At 52.4% G+C, this 18,031-nt stretch overlaps 6 protein-coding genes across 6 annotated transcripts; 2 read left to right on the forward strand and 4 right to left on the reverse strand.

Moving 5' to 3' along the window:
• Nucleotides 1-11: 11 nt before the first annotated feature.
• Nucleotides 12-1,652, forward strand: A1O5_02965 (uncharacterized protein; the record flags this gene model as incomplete). The annotated part of the gene is made up of 2 exons (XM_007743578.1): nucleotides 12-538; nucleotides 611-1,652. 2 exons carry the CDS (start codon nucleotides 12-14, stop codon nucleotides 1,650-1,652), a joined length of 1,569 nt encoding a protein of 522 aa, XP_007741768.1.
• A 1,876-nt stretch (nucleotides 1,653-3,528) lies between these two features.
• Nucleotides 3,529-5,348, forward strand: A1O5_02966 (uncharacterized protein; the record flags this gene model as incomplete). Its single annotated transcript, XM_007743579.1, has 3 exons — nucleotides 3,529-3,884; nucleotides 3,938-4,055; nucleotides 4,107-5,348. The coding sequence occupies 3 exons, from the start codon at nucleotides 3,529-3,531 to the stop codon at nucleotides 5,346-5,348; spliced, it is 1,716 nt and encodes a 571-aa protein (XP_007741769.1).
• Nucleotides 5,349-5,837: 489 nt separating this feature from the next.
• On the reverse strand, nucleotides 5,838-6,707 carry A1O5_02967 (uncharacterized protein; the record flags this gene model as incomplete). The annotated part of the gene is made up of 1 exon (XM_007743580.1): nucleotides 5,838-6,707. One exon carries the CDS (start codon nucleotides 6,705-6,707, stop codon nucleotides 5,838-5,840), a length of 870 nt encoding a protein of 289 aa, XP_007741770.1.
• Nucleotides 6,708-7,020: 313 nt separating this feature from the next.
• A1O5_02968 (uncharacterized protein) lies at nucleotides 7,021-9,959 on the reverse strand (the record flags this gene model as incomplete). Its single annotated transcript, XM_007743581.1, has 3 exons — nucleotides 7,021-8,817; nucleotides 8,865-9,759; nucleotides 9,808-9,959. The coding sequence occupies 3 exons, from the start codon at nucleotides 9,957-9,959 to the stop codon at nucleotides 7,021-7,023; spliced, it is 2,844 nt and encodes a 947-aa protein (XP_007741771.1).
• A 1,397-nt stretch (nucleotides 9,960-11,356) lies between these two features.
• Nucleotides 11,357-13,747, reverse strand: A1O5_02969 (uncharacterized protein; the record flags this gene model as incomplete). Its single annotated transcript, XM_007743582.1, has 1 exon — nucleotides 11,357-13,747. One exon carries the CDS (start codon nucleotides 13,745-13,747, stop codon nucleotides 11,357-11,359), a length of 2,391 nt encoding a protein of 796 aa, XP_007741772.1.
• A 1,311-nt stretch (nucleotides 13,748-15,058) lies between these two features.
• On the reverse strand, nucleotides 15,059-17,730 carry A1O5_02970 (uncharacterized protein; the record flags this gene model as incomplete). Its single annotated transcript, XM_007743583.1, has 3 exons — nucleotides 15,059-17,291; nucleotides 17,345-17,431; nucleotides 17,480-17,730. The coding sequence occupies 3 exons, from the start codon at nucleotides 17,728-17,730 to the stop codon at nucleotides 15,059-15,061; spliced, it is 2,571 nt and encodes an 856-aa protein (XP_007741773.1).
• Nucleotides 17,731-18,031: the final 301 nt, after the last annotated feature.

An 18,031-nucleotide genomic window follows, 5' to 3' on the forward strand; every position in this document is an offset into this window, starting at 1 on the left:
TGGTTGCTGATATGCTGGGTGCCCAACCCTCAGGAAACTCTACGGTCTTCGTCAACAGCGTCGCCCTCAATGAAACCGCATTCAGGCTCTGGAACTACACGCTTTACAGCAACGGTACACTGTCCAACGGCTCGCACTGCTTCCTCGCGTTCGGCGCCCATAAGCCCATCGTTTCTGGGGATGGAACCGTCGCCAACACAACTTCATGCTACGCGCCAATAAATCCTATCGAGGCTCGAGGTATCACGGGACTTGTTTTCGGGTCTCTCTTTGCCCTGACAATTCTATTCTCCACAATCAATCTGAGGAAGCACGGCCGTGCATATCTGCCCCGAGAGAAAGGATGGAAGCCCGTCGGAAGACGTTGGCCCTGGTACTGGACTCTGATCGTCGCTGCGTGTGGCATCTTGAGCTCTTTTACCGCTGTCGACGTTGACAGAGATTACATCGTTAACACGTCCATAATCCTTCAATGCTTCTTTCTGACCCTCATGGTTCCGGTGTTGTTAGCTTGTGTCTGGGAGGCTGTCAGATGCTGGTGAGCATGACACGATACGCTATTCTTTTCTTGAGCTTGAAGAATCGTCATTCTGTCTAACTTGATTGATAGGAGCTCATGTCATCATCGTCGGCTTCGGGAGGCCGAATCTTCCGCATATTCAGCAAATGTATTCCAGAATAGAACCAATTTCTACCTCCCCTTACTCTTCTACGCCTTCGACAGCCTGGTGTTCTTCATGCTCATCCCCCGATCTTGGTCATTTGCTCAGAGGCAGCGGTCGGATATGCAGACTCTAGAATCAGCCAGACCTACAGCGCTCGATGCTCGGTTCAAGCTAGCCGCCGTCCTCGCAACAATCTGCCTTGGGCTTGTTATCTTTCGATTAGCCTATAGCAGCAGGGCTTACAGGGCCAAAATCCCGATGACCCTCCTTGTCGTCACCATCTCTATTGGCTTGCGCATTGCATATATGCTCGCAGGATCCTGGGTTTGGGAACTGTCGCCATATCGTCGAGAAGTAAGCGTCGGTTTGCTGTACGGACTCGGGTACACGCCAGCTCTGTTCATTCTTGTGCTCCTCAATATTCACGGGTACATCAATGAAAATGAAGACAAGCTATCGATCGTCCAGCGCGCTCTGAGAGGCGGAGAATTGGGCGACGGGCTTGATGTTGCCATGCAATCTCTTCAGAACCGCAGCCGAAGCCGCCAGAACAGACCGCCAGCCTGGTGGTTCAGGTCTCGGAACCCCTTCGCATCACCAAGCGGTGTCTTCAAAATGCCCACTGCCTCCCGACGACTTCCGTTACGAGACACCTCTCGACCAGTGTATACGAACCGAGCAGAAGAACAGGATGAAAGCGGATACTTTTGGTGGCAGCGGCGGAGACGGGAAGAAGAAGATGCCAGGTATAGGAAACCAAGGCAAAGTGCAAACGGTGATAGGGCGGCGAGCGACTCTACGGTGACAGAAGGCGATGCTAGAGGTATCGTGCCACGATTGATAGAGCGAGATTCCTGCCTGCCACCTCCGAAGTACCAGAGAGAAACACCGTCCGACTACAGCCAAGACGGTCGATTACAACCTACGTCGTCCACTCACTCGCTCCAATCACCGCCTCAGGTGGTCCGGAGTATGCTCGACGTTTGATGCATCGAAGAGCACGGGCGAAGCAAACGTGAAAACAAAAGGAGGGACTTTTTGAAGGACCGACCATGGCAGGCAACGTACACAAACATTCCGACACAAGGCAAAGGAATGAGTGGGCCCCGAATAATTGGACTGTTCAAGGGTATACAGCAAGTTCGTCCTTATTACCAAGCCTGATTCTGACATGACGACAGCCTGCCCACCTGTACAACTCGATCGACACCGCATGTGTGCAATCGCAATCCCAAAACCTGACCCTCTAATTACAAGCCCTTCTCCGCTGCTGTTGTCCCATTCGTCATCGCACGTTGCAAAAAGAAGGTCGTAAATTTCAACTTCCAAACCTCACAAGTCGCATCTAATTAGAATCCACTGTTGTCCCAGCAGAACCACTCACCCTGCTGCCGACCTGACCTTGGTGTGCAAGTCACAAAACCAGATTCCCCAAACAACCAGGATATGGCTGTTGCTTCGGTCCAGATACAACCAGGATTCAAGAAGGTTATGTTCCTAGCCTGTAGGGCTGCAGCGTTGAGAAGCATGGCGGCAACGACGGGTTGAGCAAAGCAGGAGGCGGCGTAGGTTGGTCGGTCGGCGATCACGAGGTCTGTGGTGCGAGGGAAGGAGTCGTCGGGGGACCAGGCGCTGGCTTGGAGGTGGAAGCCGACAAGGTCTTGATCCTATGGCGACTGACGTGGTCGGAGTGGACAGGGCACAGGCATTGAAGAAGCATCGAGCGGATTTGTTATTTCTGCGTGCTTGTCTGCGGTGGCGCTCATGACCAGCGCTGGCGCGGCGATGGCGCTGTCGGGAACGGGCATGATAACGCTGAGCTGCTTTGATTGACTGAAGCTGAGTCTGGAGGAAATCTCGGTATTCTTGAACGCAGACAAGGGTGCCTAAATCTGTGGCTGGCAATGGCTCAGGACTGGCTTGCTTGTTTCTGCTGCAGGATGATGAATTGGAGAACTTGATCGTGGCGAGTCCATCCCGCTCTTTTAGCTCGTGTGGGCCTTGTTGATCCAAGGCTACGCGAGACGGCTGGGTGTATTCGCTGCAGGATGCCATGGCTGCACCGATATTCACAGGATCAAAGGTATTGAGAGATTTCACGAATGAAGCCGACACCAAACCTTTGCAGAGAGTTCGTAGTAGGCCGTCATGCACGGTCAATGGCTCAATATAGAGTCTCGACGGCAGTCTCATCGCTAACGGCTCGGACTGGATATACAATCCTTATAATCAAAGCATGACATACTACATGAAAGGATCTTCGGCACATGTATGGCAAAAAAACTGACCCAGCGGCGAGGATCCGACGCAGGAAGAGTGCTCGGGGATGACACCAACAAATTAACAAAGAGCGTCCTCAGTCCGTCAGCGGCGCTAGCTGGCAGCAGTAAGCGAACGACAGCGATCTGCCGCATCTGGAAAGTATAAAATAGCCAAGGCAGGGAAGAGGAGGAAAAATGAGAGGAATCTCATCTGGTATGACTTTACGCGTCTTGGAACTCCGTTGCACAAGGAGTCTCCATGTTTGGGACTTGTCGAATCCATCTCGGATGCCGCACCGGGTCGCAGGATGTCGTACTTTACTTAAGGCTGAGTGGCGATGGGAATGTGGAGTATCGCCGAGTGAAAAGAGGAAGCAGGTGGTGGTGGTGGCACGATGATCGTGGATCGCAAGGCTGAGTGTGTCGTTCGGCATCCGAACGGAGAAATAGTTTTGCCGGGCTCCGCGATATCCGGATGCCAAATCGCGTCTCGCTCCTATCCAGAAAAAAAAAAGTTGCCCACGCGACTTGGAGCTCCTTTGACGTTTCTCGCACCACCGGATACTCTGCGGCTGCTGCTGTTGGCTGCCCCTCTCTGCGTGATGCTATGGCGTGTCTTGAAGGCGCCATGGCATCTCGGAGACGAGATTCTGCCTCGATGCTCATCCCTTAACATTCTGGCCCCCGGAAATAGGATTGTACCGTCACCCTCCTGCTTGCGATATGTGCATGGTCATAGCCTAGGAGAAAGAGCGACCTCACCGGCCCTTATCCGCCATGCCAGACTCTCGAGTGATGCCGAGTACGTCAACGGACGACGAGCCAACGAATCCGTCAAGATTGCAGGCCTGGTGCGCAGTATCAGGAAACAGAAGAATGTTGCCTTTGCCCGGATTGGTGATGGTTCTACGCTCGCGAATGTCCAAGCTATGTTTCCGGATCCGCAATTGGCGAAAGAGTATGTGGATGCACATTCAAAGAGCATGGGCGACTTCTGACATCAAGCTTCAGCATTACCAACGGTGCATACGTCGCCTTGGTGGGCAAGTGGATTCCTTCTAAGGGAGCAGGACAAAGTCATGAACTGCAAGTCGAGAAGATTGAAACATTAGGTGATGGCAATACCTCTGTAGGCCCACTCTCTACCCTTGGACGCTGCCGTCTCTGACCATGGCGATAGGAGAACCCAATCCAAAAGCAATCCATGTCGACTGATTTTCTCCGAACGGTTCCTCACCTTCGAATGCGCACAGCCTTTCACTCCCTGGTCAACCGGACTCGCAGCCAAATGATCTCCGCAATCTCGTCGTACTTTTCCAACCTACCAGACCCCGTGTATCAAGTACTTCCGCCGCTGATAACCTCGTCCGATTGTGAAGGTGCTGGAGAAGCTTTCACTCTAGCTCCGCAAAGCCACGAGCAGCTTCCAGGAACAACATCAGGCACGCCCAAGGGGCAAGAAAAGCTGTACTTTCGAGAACCAAAATACCTCACTGTATCATCACAGCTACATCTTGAGGCACATGCCGCTGAGCAAGGGGATGTCTTTGCTTTTTCTCCCACCTTCCGCGCTGAAGAAAGTGATACACCACGGCATCTTGCGGAATTTTACATGCTCGAAGTTGAACATCGACATGTTACCTTCAAAGACCTCCTATCCCGAGTGCAAAGCTTGGTGACATATCTCGCGCAATCACTTCGAGAGCATCGCACGGGCAAGGAACTTGTGGAGTACTATTCGGACCAGAAACACCGATCTACAGATGCAGACTTTGTGGACCTGCAAGATCGCTGGGATAGACTCACGGGGAAGTGGCACGAAGTGGACTACACATCGGCAACGAGCTCGCTGATAAAAGCTCATGAATCGAGTGGTGGCAAGCTTTTCGCTCACTGTCCTGAATGGAAGCAGGGATTGCAGTTGGAGCACGAACGGTGGATCGTGGACAATCTTGCAGAGGGCAAGCCAGTGTTTGTGACGCATTACCCGAAAGATGTCAAGCCATTCTACATGCTCCCTTCATCGGCAATGACTCCTCAGCGAGATATTCCTCGATCCGAGTCCAGCGGCGATACTATGGCTTGCTTCGACCTTCTCCTTCCCTTTGGGTATTGCGAAGTCGTCGGGGGAAGTCTCAGAGAACACCGACTCGAGCATCTCATTCAGTCTATGCGTCAAAAGGGACTTATCAAGAGAACCGAGATGTCGAATGGTGACAATAACGGGAATGGCTACCCGTTTCTGGAAAGGGGAGAGAGTTTGGGGAACATGAAGTGGTACGCCGATCTTCGACGGTTCGGAAGCAGTCCGCATGGAGGCTACGGCCTGGGATTTGATCGCTTGCTGGCATACATGGCCGGTGTCAACAATTTGAGAGAGGTCGTTCCGTTCCCGAGGACCTGGGGGCGGGCGGATTGCTGAAAGCGGATTTGTAACGAGAGCTAATAAGGCCTATACTTGTATACAGACGTGCCGCTATGTATGTTCCCATCTTATATTTACTCCAAACTCCAAACTCCGTACGCCTTACTCCTTTGCAAGGATGAACGGATGGGTGGCGGGGATTCCATGTTGCTGCTACCAAGTAACGTCTGCTTGCCTGCCTGGCTATCTGTATGTATGTATCTGGACGCACTTGGAGAGCTCTGAGGTTCAAGGTTCAAGGTTCAAGGTTCGAAATTTCAAAATTACATACTCCTTATAAAGGACTGCAGGCAGCTAGCGGAGACCAACGCCCAAACTCATCCTACTGTATCGAAACAGCAAGGTCCTACAAAGACAGGAAAAGACACAGGTTGAACAGCCAGACAGGAGTTCTACAAAGAAGGACGCTATCCATCTTTAATCAGAGGTCTTCGCTCAGTCTAGGATCTGATCACCAGGGCTCGAGGACGAACGCACGACGCATAATCAGCAACACGGCTTGGTTTGCCACGTCCAAGTGCCCACGCCATAACTGGCGGGGTTGAACAGGCCGGCAGTGTAATTCATGACCTGAGAGACGTCGACTTTTGTCGTGTCCATGGTCATCTTCGCCCCGGGCGAGACGCAGTCTTGCTGTCCGGCGCAGTAGGTGAAATACTGTGTGGCACTGTTCGGGCCACCCTGACCGCCGACGGTTTGTCGGAGGCCCTGGTCCTCGTACTGGCCCGAGGACGCGCCTGCTAGGAAAAAGTACGTGCTCCACACTCCCGGAACGCCTGTATCGTAGGTCATGACGGCGTGGAAGACGTTGTTGTCCTGGCCGTAGTGGCTGAAGAACCATTCAATCGAGATGCCATAGCGGCCAGCCGAGATGAGGTCGACTTGGTAGTATATGCCCTGCTGTGAGGCCCCAAGGATATGCCCGTACGTCCAGAACGGCGCGAGCGTGTATCCGGGCAGATTGCTGGCTGGGAATGAGAGGGGCGCAGTATCGCTGTTTCGCGAGTTGGTGCTCCATTGGTTTTGCGTCACAGCAGTGACTCCTAAGGGGGTGTTCGTGAACCAGAAGTTGGCAGTGACCCACAACGTCGACTGCACTTGGTCGAAGATCCTCCATTGAATCCCATACTGTGACGAAAGATCTAAGACGGTGGCGTGCGCGGTGTCGGACCAGCCGTTGTAATATGTGTTGGTGCCGCCCGGGTAATTGCGGGTTGTTTGAGAATTTGCAGCGAGCGGTCCTACAGGGAAGGGAATAGGCCTTGCAAGATACAGTTGAAGTGGTTGAGATGTCGTTGTGCTGCCTACTGTCGTGGACAGCCACCGTCCGGAATGGATTCCTGCCGTGTTGGTCATGTTGGTTGTAAGTTGGACGCCGTTGCTGACTCGGCCGAATAAGGTGCACAGCCCAGAACTGGCCGTCCACGAAAATGCGTAGCAGGGAGTGCTCTGCCCTGCTGCAATGTCACATTGATTCGCGCAGCTATCATATGTTGGCTGTGTCGTGGTTCCAAAAGGGTTATTGCCTGGGTTGGTATAATCGGCCTTGTGCCGTGTTAACTCTAGATGAACGGACTATAGTGGCACCAATTGCAGACTTACCGCACACTCGATGTCGTAATAGCGACCTGTTGCTGGATTCACTGAGAGTTGCCCACCTAAGGAATAGTTAGTCACCGACACTGGGCCTAAACGCGCGGATCTTTCTCCTACCCTCGTATGTTGACATGAGATTACTGTTGCAGACTGGGTCCTGAGGGTAAGCGAGTGGGAAGTTAGTGGAAGTGGCCTGAGAAAGATCCGTAGTTGAAGATGTGGAAGCCGTGGTCGCCGCTTGTGTGACACTCGTTGTTGTTGACGCTCTTGCGCTGGATGAAGATGTCGGGGCCGTAGTCGCCGTCGTTCCCCCAGAACCTGCACACACGAAACTCGGATCATTATAATCAGTCATTTGGGGATACCCAGCATAGAGCATCCGAGCGCTATTGAAGGTAGCATTGCCTCTAGTAGCACAGGTCAAAGTGGAGTAAGGGAAGCAATTGTTGATCGACCCTTGACTCACGTCTGTCACCATGAATGTTACTCCAAGACAACTATTCACTCTAAGAGCGTTTGCATATTGACACTGGTTGATGCAGTCTGTCAAGTCGAATGTCAACAGCGGTTGCGACATTGAACCGGTAAAGGCCGTGGCGCATTCTATCTCAAAGTCGGCATTGTTGCCGAGGAAATTGTAGGAGTAGCAAGTGGGAGAGTTGCCTGGGCACGCCGATGCTGAGCCAGTTGGAGCGGCCGCGCAACTAGTAGGGACATATGATGTTGTCGATGTGGTGATGGATGATGCTGTAGCAAACGGTGACGAGAGTGAAGACACTGGAAAAGGTGTTGTGGTGCTTGTAAGCGTGAAGATAGGGTCGGTGATCGAGGGATATCCGCCGTAAAGCAGCCGAGCACTATCGACATTTGCATCGGAGACCGTCCCAGTTACACTGGACAAAAGAAGGCAGTTGGGCCCGCTTCCACTTGATGAACCAAGATAGCTGACGCCAATACATCCAAATGGCAGCGCAACGTTATAGTTCGTGCAGTAGCCCACACAATTTTTGAGCGAAGTGGCCGTTGTGGAGTTCCCAGTTAGGACAGTTCCCTGCAGCGATGTCGCGCACTCAACTTCGTAGCAGTAGCCGTCGCTATTGACATTGAGTGCTTGGTGGTTGTAGGTGGAGCAAAGGCTGGTCGTTGTTGGAGTAGCCGAACAATAGGAAGCTGCGGTTGTCGATGTAAGTGGGACAGTTGTGCTTGCGATGGGACTCCGCGAAGAAGTGACTAACAATGTGCTCCTAAGCGACAGGCTTGACTGTGAAGTTGGTTGACTGGCTGTAGCTGGGCCTGAGGATGCGGGCTGGGCCGTGGATACACTGCTGCCACTAACAGACATCAATGATGAGGTGGGCGAGCGTGGACCAGGTGAAGAGCCGACAGGGGTTAGGCTAGAAGAAGAACTCAAAGAACTTCTTAAGGTCGTCATCGTGCTGGATTGTTGTTGGCCAGTCGAGGCCGAGTTTGGCCCAGACGAACTAGTAGGGCCAGAGCTGGGGCTTGCCTGGCTGCTTGTTCCTGCAGCTGTGGATGACATAGACGACGGACTGCTACTGGGGGTGGTGGATGGGGGATTTTGCTGCATACTCGAGGTAGGCGAAACGTAAGTAGAAGTGTTCGGACCGACGGACGGAATTGACGATGAGGCGGTCAGAGTAGATACAACATTTGTTGTTGTGGAGATTCCAGACACAAATGTTGACGATTTGGTTTCGCTCGTTTGGCTGCTAGAAACGCCAGTATCCGAAAAGACAATGTTGGGAGAGTATGGCCGGTTGACAACTATCGCAGCTTGTGCAAATGAATTGGCTCCTCTATTGACGGTGCCAATGTCGAATTTGAGATGGCATGGATTCGTGTTGGCAAGCTGAAACCCTTAGTTCATGGAAATCGTTGCTGCAAATATGAACTTACAATATCAAACTCGACCGCAACACAAGGCCCCTGGGATCCAGGAACGTGTGAGCTGCATGCATCAATACATTCAGCGATATCAGTCGCCGGAACCACATCAAGATCAAATCCGGGGAGGTCGGTATCGCACAAAATCAGATAATCATTGTTAACAGTGCCGTCAAACGGCGAGCGGTCATAGCAGTTCGGTGTACCGGTCGTTGTCGGGGCTGGATATGCGGAAAGTGTTGTTGAAGATAGGACCGGACTTGAGGAAGATTCAGGCATGTACGACGAGCTTGTTATATCAGTCGGCGAGGGAGATGACATTGATGTGCCTGAAGTAGAAACCGACGATTCTGAGAACGAGGCGGTCGTAGACATGGAATCGACAGTGCCAGAAGTTGACACCGAACTGCTTGGTGGTGGCTGCATCGATGTGGACATAGCCGAGGTCGTGATCGTGCTTGATTGGGACAAGGCTGTGGCTGACGAGGTCGAAGATGGATTGACATTTCCTGTAGGAATGACACCGATTTGTACACTGATACAGCCCTGTGGCAGCACTCCATTGAACACGATGACAAGCGTCGAGCCAGAGACGCAGAAGATAGCCTGTCCACCAACGAACGCATCGTTCTTCCAGACAAGCATGTCATTCTCTGATATGGAGAACAGTGTGAAAATCCGAGGCAGCCTCTTCATGACTGGTGTCTCTGGGGAAGCTGCGAATGGCTGCGATGACACGTCTCCAGAGGTCGATACATAATTGCCTGCGCTCATCAACTGGCCAAAAGGTGTAACAGCGAATGGTGCGGCTTGCTGCGCGTCATTGGTGATCATTCCATTGCCAGTGAGGTATTCGGTGAAGCCACCCAAGGCAAATGTGAGATAAACCGGCTCTCCAGGGATGATCCTAAACTGAGGTTAGCATTGCGATGCCATATCCCAGAGGAGAACGTACGTAGGGGTCGTCGATGAGCCGCTGCTGGTGCTTGAGCTCGTATATGTTGCAGGACAGTAGCTGATCCCAACGGAGATTGTCGTGCCATAGCAGGAGACAGATACGAAAAGACGCAAGGCAAAGGCGATGCCGATTAGAATCCTTGAATTCATCTCGTGTTGCTCCCGCTCTTGCCGATCCGATAACTCAGCTTAGAGCACAAGGACCAGGATCGCGTTGATGAGAGAAATATTGACAACATCGTGAAGGGATAATGGAGGCTCGGTGGTCCATGTGAGGCGGCCAGCGCGACTGGAATGATAAACACAAAAGGATGGGAATGTCTAGGAAAGGGGCCATCGTGCCGTGTCGGCTCCCTTTGCCCGGAGCAAATTGCACAGGGCAGATAGAGTGCACAACCCTGCCACCACCGCGTCTTGTTCACGGTGAAGTCGAATAACATCCTGGAAGCAAGCCATTGGTCTAGAGGCTGCCTACTTGTGGGCGACCAAGGCAGGCCCTAGCCTTGCCCAGGTTAGCTCCTGGCGGCAGGAAAAGTGTTCAAAGTCTTCGAGCCGGCTATTGTCACTGTGTTAGGCCCTTCTTTGGGATTGCGCATGAGACTTGTACTCTTCCACCGCAATGTCGTGGTGTTGAGGTGTTTAACTCGGATGGGGGGGGGGAGTGGAGAGAAACTAAAGCGGCGACTGTCCCACAGCGAACCGGGATAGAATTTGCCGCTGCTTTTGTGAACGTTGGGCCTACCGCGGCGCGATGAATGCTGAGTCCTTGCTTCATCACATCCAGCATCTGGTTGATAGAAATGAAAGATTCGATGGAGAACAACAGCTGCAATCACGAATGGTCCTTGGAGAGCATCGCAGCTTCATCCTCGCTACGGATCAAAGACCGCTAAAAACTCGGCAAGCCATCGAAGCGCCGACCATGTCGAATTTGAATTTGTCTATCTCTGCAATGCCTCTCCACATCTTAGGAGTTCGTGCTAGAACAGGTTTGAATAAAGTTACATATTGAAGTCCTTCGTATACATAGGTCCGCGCTTGAATTATTCAAAAGGCAGACTGCTGGCATTCGACTTGGTTCGGTGCAACATTCATTGAAACCCCAGGCTGCTGGTATCTCAAACAAGCACTGCGTACAATTCCCGCTTTTCCCTTTCTCGAATATTGATCTAGGCTCCAAATGATAAAGAGTCGAAAGTCTCAGCCATCCTCTGTCAATGGCGCCCGATCGTGCTTAGGTCAACGCTCAGCCCGGGTCCCCCTGTGAATCCATTCCCATCCATAAAACGAACCTTTTCCTGCCCATCCAATTCGTACTTCGAGAAAACTCGCTAGCATAATCGAACCCCAGAACCTTTGGGTTTCTGATGTGTTGCGCGCACGCCATTTGCGACACCATAGAGCTCAGTCATCAAACTCCAAAAAGCACCAATGATAACACTGTGCGCCAAGGTTCCAATATTTTAAACGAAGATCCAAAATCTCAAGATGAGGACAGACCAGAGATTATAAGATTGGGAGACATTTGGGCCGGAAGGGTTGCGTCCTCAGTCGTCACCCAGATCATTCTTCCACCTAATCGCATCACCCTCATCCACCTTCTCTTTTCGATCTTCACGAATGGGTGAGATGCTCACCGTTGAAGCTTCCTCCGAGGCGGACATCGGATCAGGAGAGCTGATCCACTTGGCCGCTGCTGCTGAGGACGGAGAAAGCAAGGACGCCGTGCGTGGGTTGTTCGCTGGTGACGCAGGGGGGATGATTCGACTCAGACTCAGTCTCGGGCGGAATTTCCCGGTTGGTCCTGTTCCAGTTGAAATGCCAGATATAGGATCAACACCACTTACAATGCCAGAGCCCTCTAGGATGTCTGCCTCGGCGGCGGCAGAGAAGCCGAATGTAACGGGTGAGTCTGTCTGAGGGGATGCGAGACTCGACATACGCGAGGTCATGGTCATGGTCCTCCCTGGTGCAGCGGGCGAGTGCAGAATCGGATGTTGAGAGGATGAGGAGAAAGTGGAGCCGGCGTGTGTGAACACACTGTTCGCGGGTGAATACATTCCATTTACCGGATGATGATTTGGTCGGGGCGATGGAGACAGCCATGAGCGGAGAACTGACCAGCGCGTTGCGGGAGCTCTCTGGGTTGGAGCCAAGGGAGAGGGAGACACTGTTGGATTCTTCTCGGATTCGGCCAGAAGCTGTGGGTGACCCCTATTGTTGATGTCACCTACGCCTTGGATTACACGTCCAGGCCGTCGTCTCACCAATCCACGGATCTCACCCTCTCTCATCTCCGGTGTCACAGCACCGGGCCCGACATCTCTTCTCATAGCCTCGACCAGCGTCCAGCTCGATCTGTAAATGCCGCCTGTCGTGTTCTCCCCCGGGACTCGCCCGTGGGGGGCGTTCAGATATGTGTACAGCCATAATGCATAGGTGCCAATTGCCCATAGCGCAAGTAGCAACGAAGTAATGAATAAAAAGAGGAATGAAAATCCCCAGTTATGCCACCTCGAGTACCGGCATGTGGCGTTGTCTAGGATGTAGGAGAAAGGATATGTTTCGTTATCGTACAGCCAGAATGCGAAGTCAGTAAGCTGTGAAACGGAATCCAGCGCTCCTGGAGCCGGTGGTGATGATTCGGAGAAGGTGGTCAGGTAGGTGGTTAACGTGGACAATGCCACTGGCGAGTAGGAGGTCGTGATGTTGAGCGTTGGGGCGCCAATTGTGTGCGTCTGCCCATTGAGAGTAAAGTTGCTTTCAGAGTGGTTCTGCCCACTGAGGCCATACATGCTCACATATTGCACAGCATGCCAGAACGTTGTGCAGTTGGCGGGGACGTAATCCCAATCCACTTTGCCGTGACCACTCGAGTTCTCGTTGTTTGCTCCGTCGTCATTGTCACGTCGGTGTCGAGTCTTGTTGGGGAATGGACTGTCGCTATTGTCGTAGTTGTCGCCATCATCGTCGTCGTCGTCGTCATCATCACCAAGAAATCCCTCCTGAACACAGGTATCTCCAACCGTAATATACATTGGTCCAGGCTGTCCAATACGCTCTGCGTCGTTAATGGCGAATTGAACCACTTGAAAGTTTGTCCACAGGATGGACTCATTGTCATAATCTGGCATGACCGCGTTGATATCGCTGCTGTACCCTGACATGGCTGTGATTAGGGTTGAGAAGCTGAGGACGAACAGAGAGCTCAACACAATCCAGACCATGATTAACCTCGCTCGCCAGCCGCGGTTCGTTAGCAAATCGGCGGCCAATCGGCCTGTCCTACCCAAGCTCGGAGGCACAAAAGCCAAGGACTCAAATGTGTTGTAAGACACGGAGGCTTCGCGCATAGCCAAGGCCAAGTACTGCGACGAAACTTTGAAGGTGACCACCGCAAGAAAAGCCTGCCCTCCACGCCCAACGAAAATATCCCATACGATATCGATGAATTTCGCTGTTGAGAAGGCCATCTTTCCCCAGGAGACGGTGATGTAGAAGAATCCGGACGGATCCCAGAGGCTGATCGACGGCTTGTCGTACGGCGTGAACTGTCCATTGAAGTTGCAGTGGGTGAAAGAATTTGATACCCAGTAGTCAGCCTCAAAGGCATACCATTTCGGAATCTTAACGACGAGAGCGAGGAAAATGATCGGAAGAGAGAAAGCGAGGAACACGACGATATGCTTGAAAAGGGTGAGAAATATTGGCTGCCATTGTTGGGAAGGCTCGGCACCGATGTGATGGCCGGTGTAATTGTCAGTAAGCGTTGCACTGGTAGAACCGGTGCTTGACCGCTGCTGTGCGCGCGCGACATTAGATTGATTCTTTTGTGCGCTCCATCTCCTCAAGTTGCTCCAAGATCTGGGAGCCGCATAATGCGCGCCATGGGAGATTTCAGGGGCACCATCCAAATGGGATTGCGTGGGAGCGAACATGCTATCTCGCGGACGGGACTTCAAATGGTCCTTCAAGGGCTGTGCGTCGTACCCTCATTCCTAGAACCCAGAAAACCTAGAAGCTGGAGAAGGAGGGTGCCACGGCAAGGTTTAAAGCAGACAGATAGCTTCAGAGTTTGTCCATCGGAGGTTGACTATAATGATCCAAAAGGAAAAAAAGGCGGACGATAGTTTTGACAGGGCTGACATGCGAGGTGAAGGGGATAAGACGTATCAGTTCAGTGGATGGGGGCCTGGCGACTCTGAACCGCCGATGATCTTATCAAACCGGAGGAGAATATGCAGGGCCTTGCAGGGCTTGGAAATCCGACGTTGAAGATGCGGAGGTAGACCAAATGCTTTGTGTAGAAGACAACTGACGAGAACGCGAAAAGCATCCAGGCAAAGAGAAAAACCGTGCAGTCAGCTGGGAAACAGTGAGCATTATGGAATGGCTGCAACCAGAAGCAGCCGTTCGAGAGCAGCAGACGGAGAGCTCATCCCAAGGCAGTTAGCAATGTTTATCAAGCAGACACATCATTTGCCAACACGAGAACCTGGACCCTGCCCTGCATGGCAGCCCGGGAACTGGCCGGTGAGATATTTTTGAATCCTCGTGGTTGTGGAAAGGTTGGGCTCGCCCCCATCCCCCCCCCGGACATGTTGCTCGAATAAAAGTCTTGGTTGCGCTGATCCACCTCCGACGGCTTCAGGAGTTGAAAGATGATTGACGCTTCAGCCCGTGGAAAAGGAGGGCATTAAGACAATGTCTAGGAGAGAAAGAGAAAGGAGAAAGTGGGAGGCACAAGGTGCGCGAGGCATTCGAGGAGTCGCAACATATACCCTGCTCGCCTGCAACAACCATCACGTGTCGGCCCTACTTTTACCCGGAGATGTTTCTCCGTCAGTGTCAATCCTATGTCAACGCCAACGTCAACGTGCAACGTCAAACAACACCGATTGAGAATACGAGGACGATGAGACATCCGACCTGACCGGGCAATTAGACTCTGTTTCTCATCTGTTGTTTTCTTTCCCATATCGCCTCGTCGTCAGAGACCTTTCTCAGCCATGCCACACCCATGGCGTGCTCTAAGGACCATGCTATCTTGGAGCACTGAACTGTCTACTCTGACATGTGCCATGCAAGTCATGCTAATGCTGATGCTGATGCTGATGCTCGCTCATGCTTGTGCCCATGTCCCATTCGCACTTCCAGACGCCGCGCTATGGGGTCGTCAAAACACACAATCGCAATCAAGGTAGTCGCACAAGAGAGCCAGGTGTCTTGTTCCACTGACACCACATCAGTCAAGGTCTCCAGCTTGTTTCTCGCTGTCTTTCTTCCTCAGCGTCGGCCTCCTCTAGCTCTCGCTCCAACTCGCGGGCTAGTTCATCATCCGAATCTTCTTCTTCGTCTTCCTCGCGTTCTTGCGCCTCTTCCACCTCTCGTTGTTCCTGGCTGATCAAGTTTTCAGGGGTGGCTTCTGAGTCGCCTTCGCTGTCAACATTGGAGACCCTCTTCAGAGCGCTCCCCGTGCTGTTCCTCTTTGCTGTCGAAGATGTGTCCAAGTCGCCAGCTGACAAGTCGGCATCCCTGTCGTCTCCTCTCCTCCTTTTTGCTCCTCGCCGTTCCCGCAAGCTCAAGGCGGAGCTGACCGAGTCATTGTCGCTCTCGCTCTCAGCATCGCTGCCCATGAACTCTTTCAGCTCGGCATCGATGTCTGCCCATTCGTCTTGGTTGATGGTTATGGGGCTGCCATCATCAACAAAATCCTCAAATGCTTCTGCTGAAGTACTCTCATCTTTGATGGTATCCAACTTCAGCCTCTTCCGCGCGGGCTGGTCGTCTTCAGTATCTAAGCCGGTCGTCTCTCCTTCGGATGAACTAAGAAGTAGATCATTCGGCGGGACGCTTGACTTTTCCAGGTTGTCACCAAGCTCGCTCGACGTCTCCTGCTTCTGCTTCCCGACGCCTTCAAGTAAATATGGCCGCTCGTCCAATCTACGCCATCGTTGCATAGATTCAATTAACCAAGACGTACTGACGACCTTGATACCACGTTTCACAGCCTGCTTGACCTTGGCAGTGCCGGGCCGCGCCGCAATGACATGGGTGACATCTCGGGTTACCTTGTCTGTGATGGTGGCGCCAAAGGTTTTGGCCCAAGTACTAATGTCGGCATTTTGGATGTCAGTCCCCAGTGGTAGCACGCCACTAAACACTATTCTGACCCCGGATAACACCCTCAATTTCATGGCTGGCATAACCTTCTTGATATCAGGTACGAACATCAGCTCCACTGACTGCCCGTCGTTATCGTCTTGAGAAGGCAGAGGCGCCTTACGCTTGCCAGTCAATTCTGCGACACGACCGCCCTTGCCTCCCATCCGCTTTCGGTCGTACTCGGCAAAAAATGCGGTATGCACAGCTGTCAGGGTCGCCTCAAGATGAATCAACTCTTCGTCATCATTTTTCAGGATGCTGTGGCGCGCTTTGTGTTTTGCTGGACCCGAAGAGTTTGATTCGGAAGAATCCGAGGAGTCGCTTGAGTCAGATTCCGTAGACTGAGATGCGACTACCTCGCCATTAGCAGCCGCTTCAGCTTCGTCCTTTTCGTCCTGCTGCAGCTGCATCTTGAGAAGCGGTTTCCCCTCCAATTGCAACGCAAGGATTTCTTCTTGGCCTTTAGTCTGCATTTCTCGGACTGCGGGATCATCCCCGCCACTCATAGCCATTAGCTGTTCCAGTGCCGACGTGCCATTTTGTATGGTTGATGTCCCATCTTCGGCGAAGCCGTTGGACTCCTGCTCACCGTTCTCGCCGTTTTCTGTGAAATTTATATTCTCCACCGGCCCGCTGGGTTCGGATTTTGGTGTTGTTTGGATTTCCTGTTTTTTGGGTAAGAAACTTGAGTTGATGTCGCCGATGCCGACAAAGAAGTCAAAGGGAGTGACACGGATCAGATTGGCACTCCATTTCCATACGTCGCCCCTGTCATCAATGATGACCACCATCTTGGTATCGACAGGAAACAGCCTCTCCAGATTCTTGGCGATCATGCTGCCGCTTTCGTCTCGACTGAGGATCCTCTCACCGAAGAATTTGCGGTCTGGGTCAACGATATTGGCAATCTGCTGGGCATATTGACGGGTGCCCATGGTGTAGATGTGAAGTTCGTAGAGTTTTGATATGTGATCGAGGAACTCGGCGAGCCCCGGCCGAAGTTTGATGTAGTACCAGCACCCTCTCATGCCTGGACCGTCGTCAATCAATTGAAAAGCCCGGACGTCCTTGACAGCTTCGTAGTTGGGATTGTCCTTGTCTTTTTGCCATTCCGCTATCGTGGGATCTACTGCAGCATGAATGATTGTTTGATCGAGATCGACCACTAACGAGAGTTTGCGTGAGGAGAGGAGGCGACGTTTCGCTTCTTCGTCTATCCTGCTTGCTTCCTCCTTGCTGATGGTCAGGTGAGGTGTATCGTGGGCCATGCGAATAGGAGCGCGATCTGCATCGGTGGTTTCACTTCCTGCTTGCACACTTGACCGCCGTAAGCGCATGCTTTCAAAGCTCGGTGACGGACAGGGACTCACGTTGTCATGTCTTTTCCACAGTTGGTGCACATCCCGAGGAACTGAACAGTGTGGGGGCACTCCTCTTCGATTTCACATACATCGACACTGCGCGCCAGTCAGTGACCGGTCCAACATGTCTCGCGGCACACTCACGGATGGGTCAGGACGTCCCCTTCCCACACCCTCCATGCCTTGATGGTACCTTCGAGGGTGCTCGGGAAGTGCGTAACAAACTTCCGATTCACTTCTCTTTCTTCCTCATCGTAACGACTGCCTTCCTTTACTTTTGTGGTGTAGGAGTACAGGAACAAGTCATCGTTGCGGGCGACATTCTCGCCAACCCGCTTTTCGACTTTTGTGATTGTGAGGGGATAGTGGAGATTTTTGGGTAGTCGTAATAGCATTCCGAGCACGGTGCAAGCGACAGTGACATTGACCGGAGCATGTAGGTGACTTTCTGGTCAAGGTTGCGGTACGAGCAAGAGAGCCCGGTGGGGGGTTCGTTTGGTACCGCGGGCGCCGGAGGAGGAGCGCGAAGCGAGAGGAACGTTGTTTTGATGGTCAGGCGGGAAGTAGTGACGGCTTTCAGAGGGAGGGGAAATATGAGTAAAGGGCTTCTCGTGACAATGATGGGGAAAATATGTAAAGGCTGAGGCACAGACTTCGTTGATTGCTTTGTTGAAACCTGTGCGCAGGTGAATACCT

The sequence above is a fragment of the Cladophialophora psammophila genome (genome assembly GCF_000585535.1).
Source record: "Cladophialophora psammophila CBS 110553 chromosome Unknown aczJe-supercont1.4, whole genome shotgun sequence".
NCBI classification, from domain to species: Eukaryota; Fungi; Ascomycota; class Eurotiomycetes; order Chaetothyriales; family Herpotrichiellaceae; genus Cladophialophora; species Cladophialophora psammophila.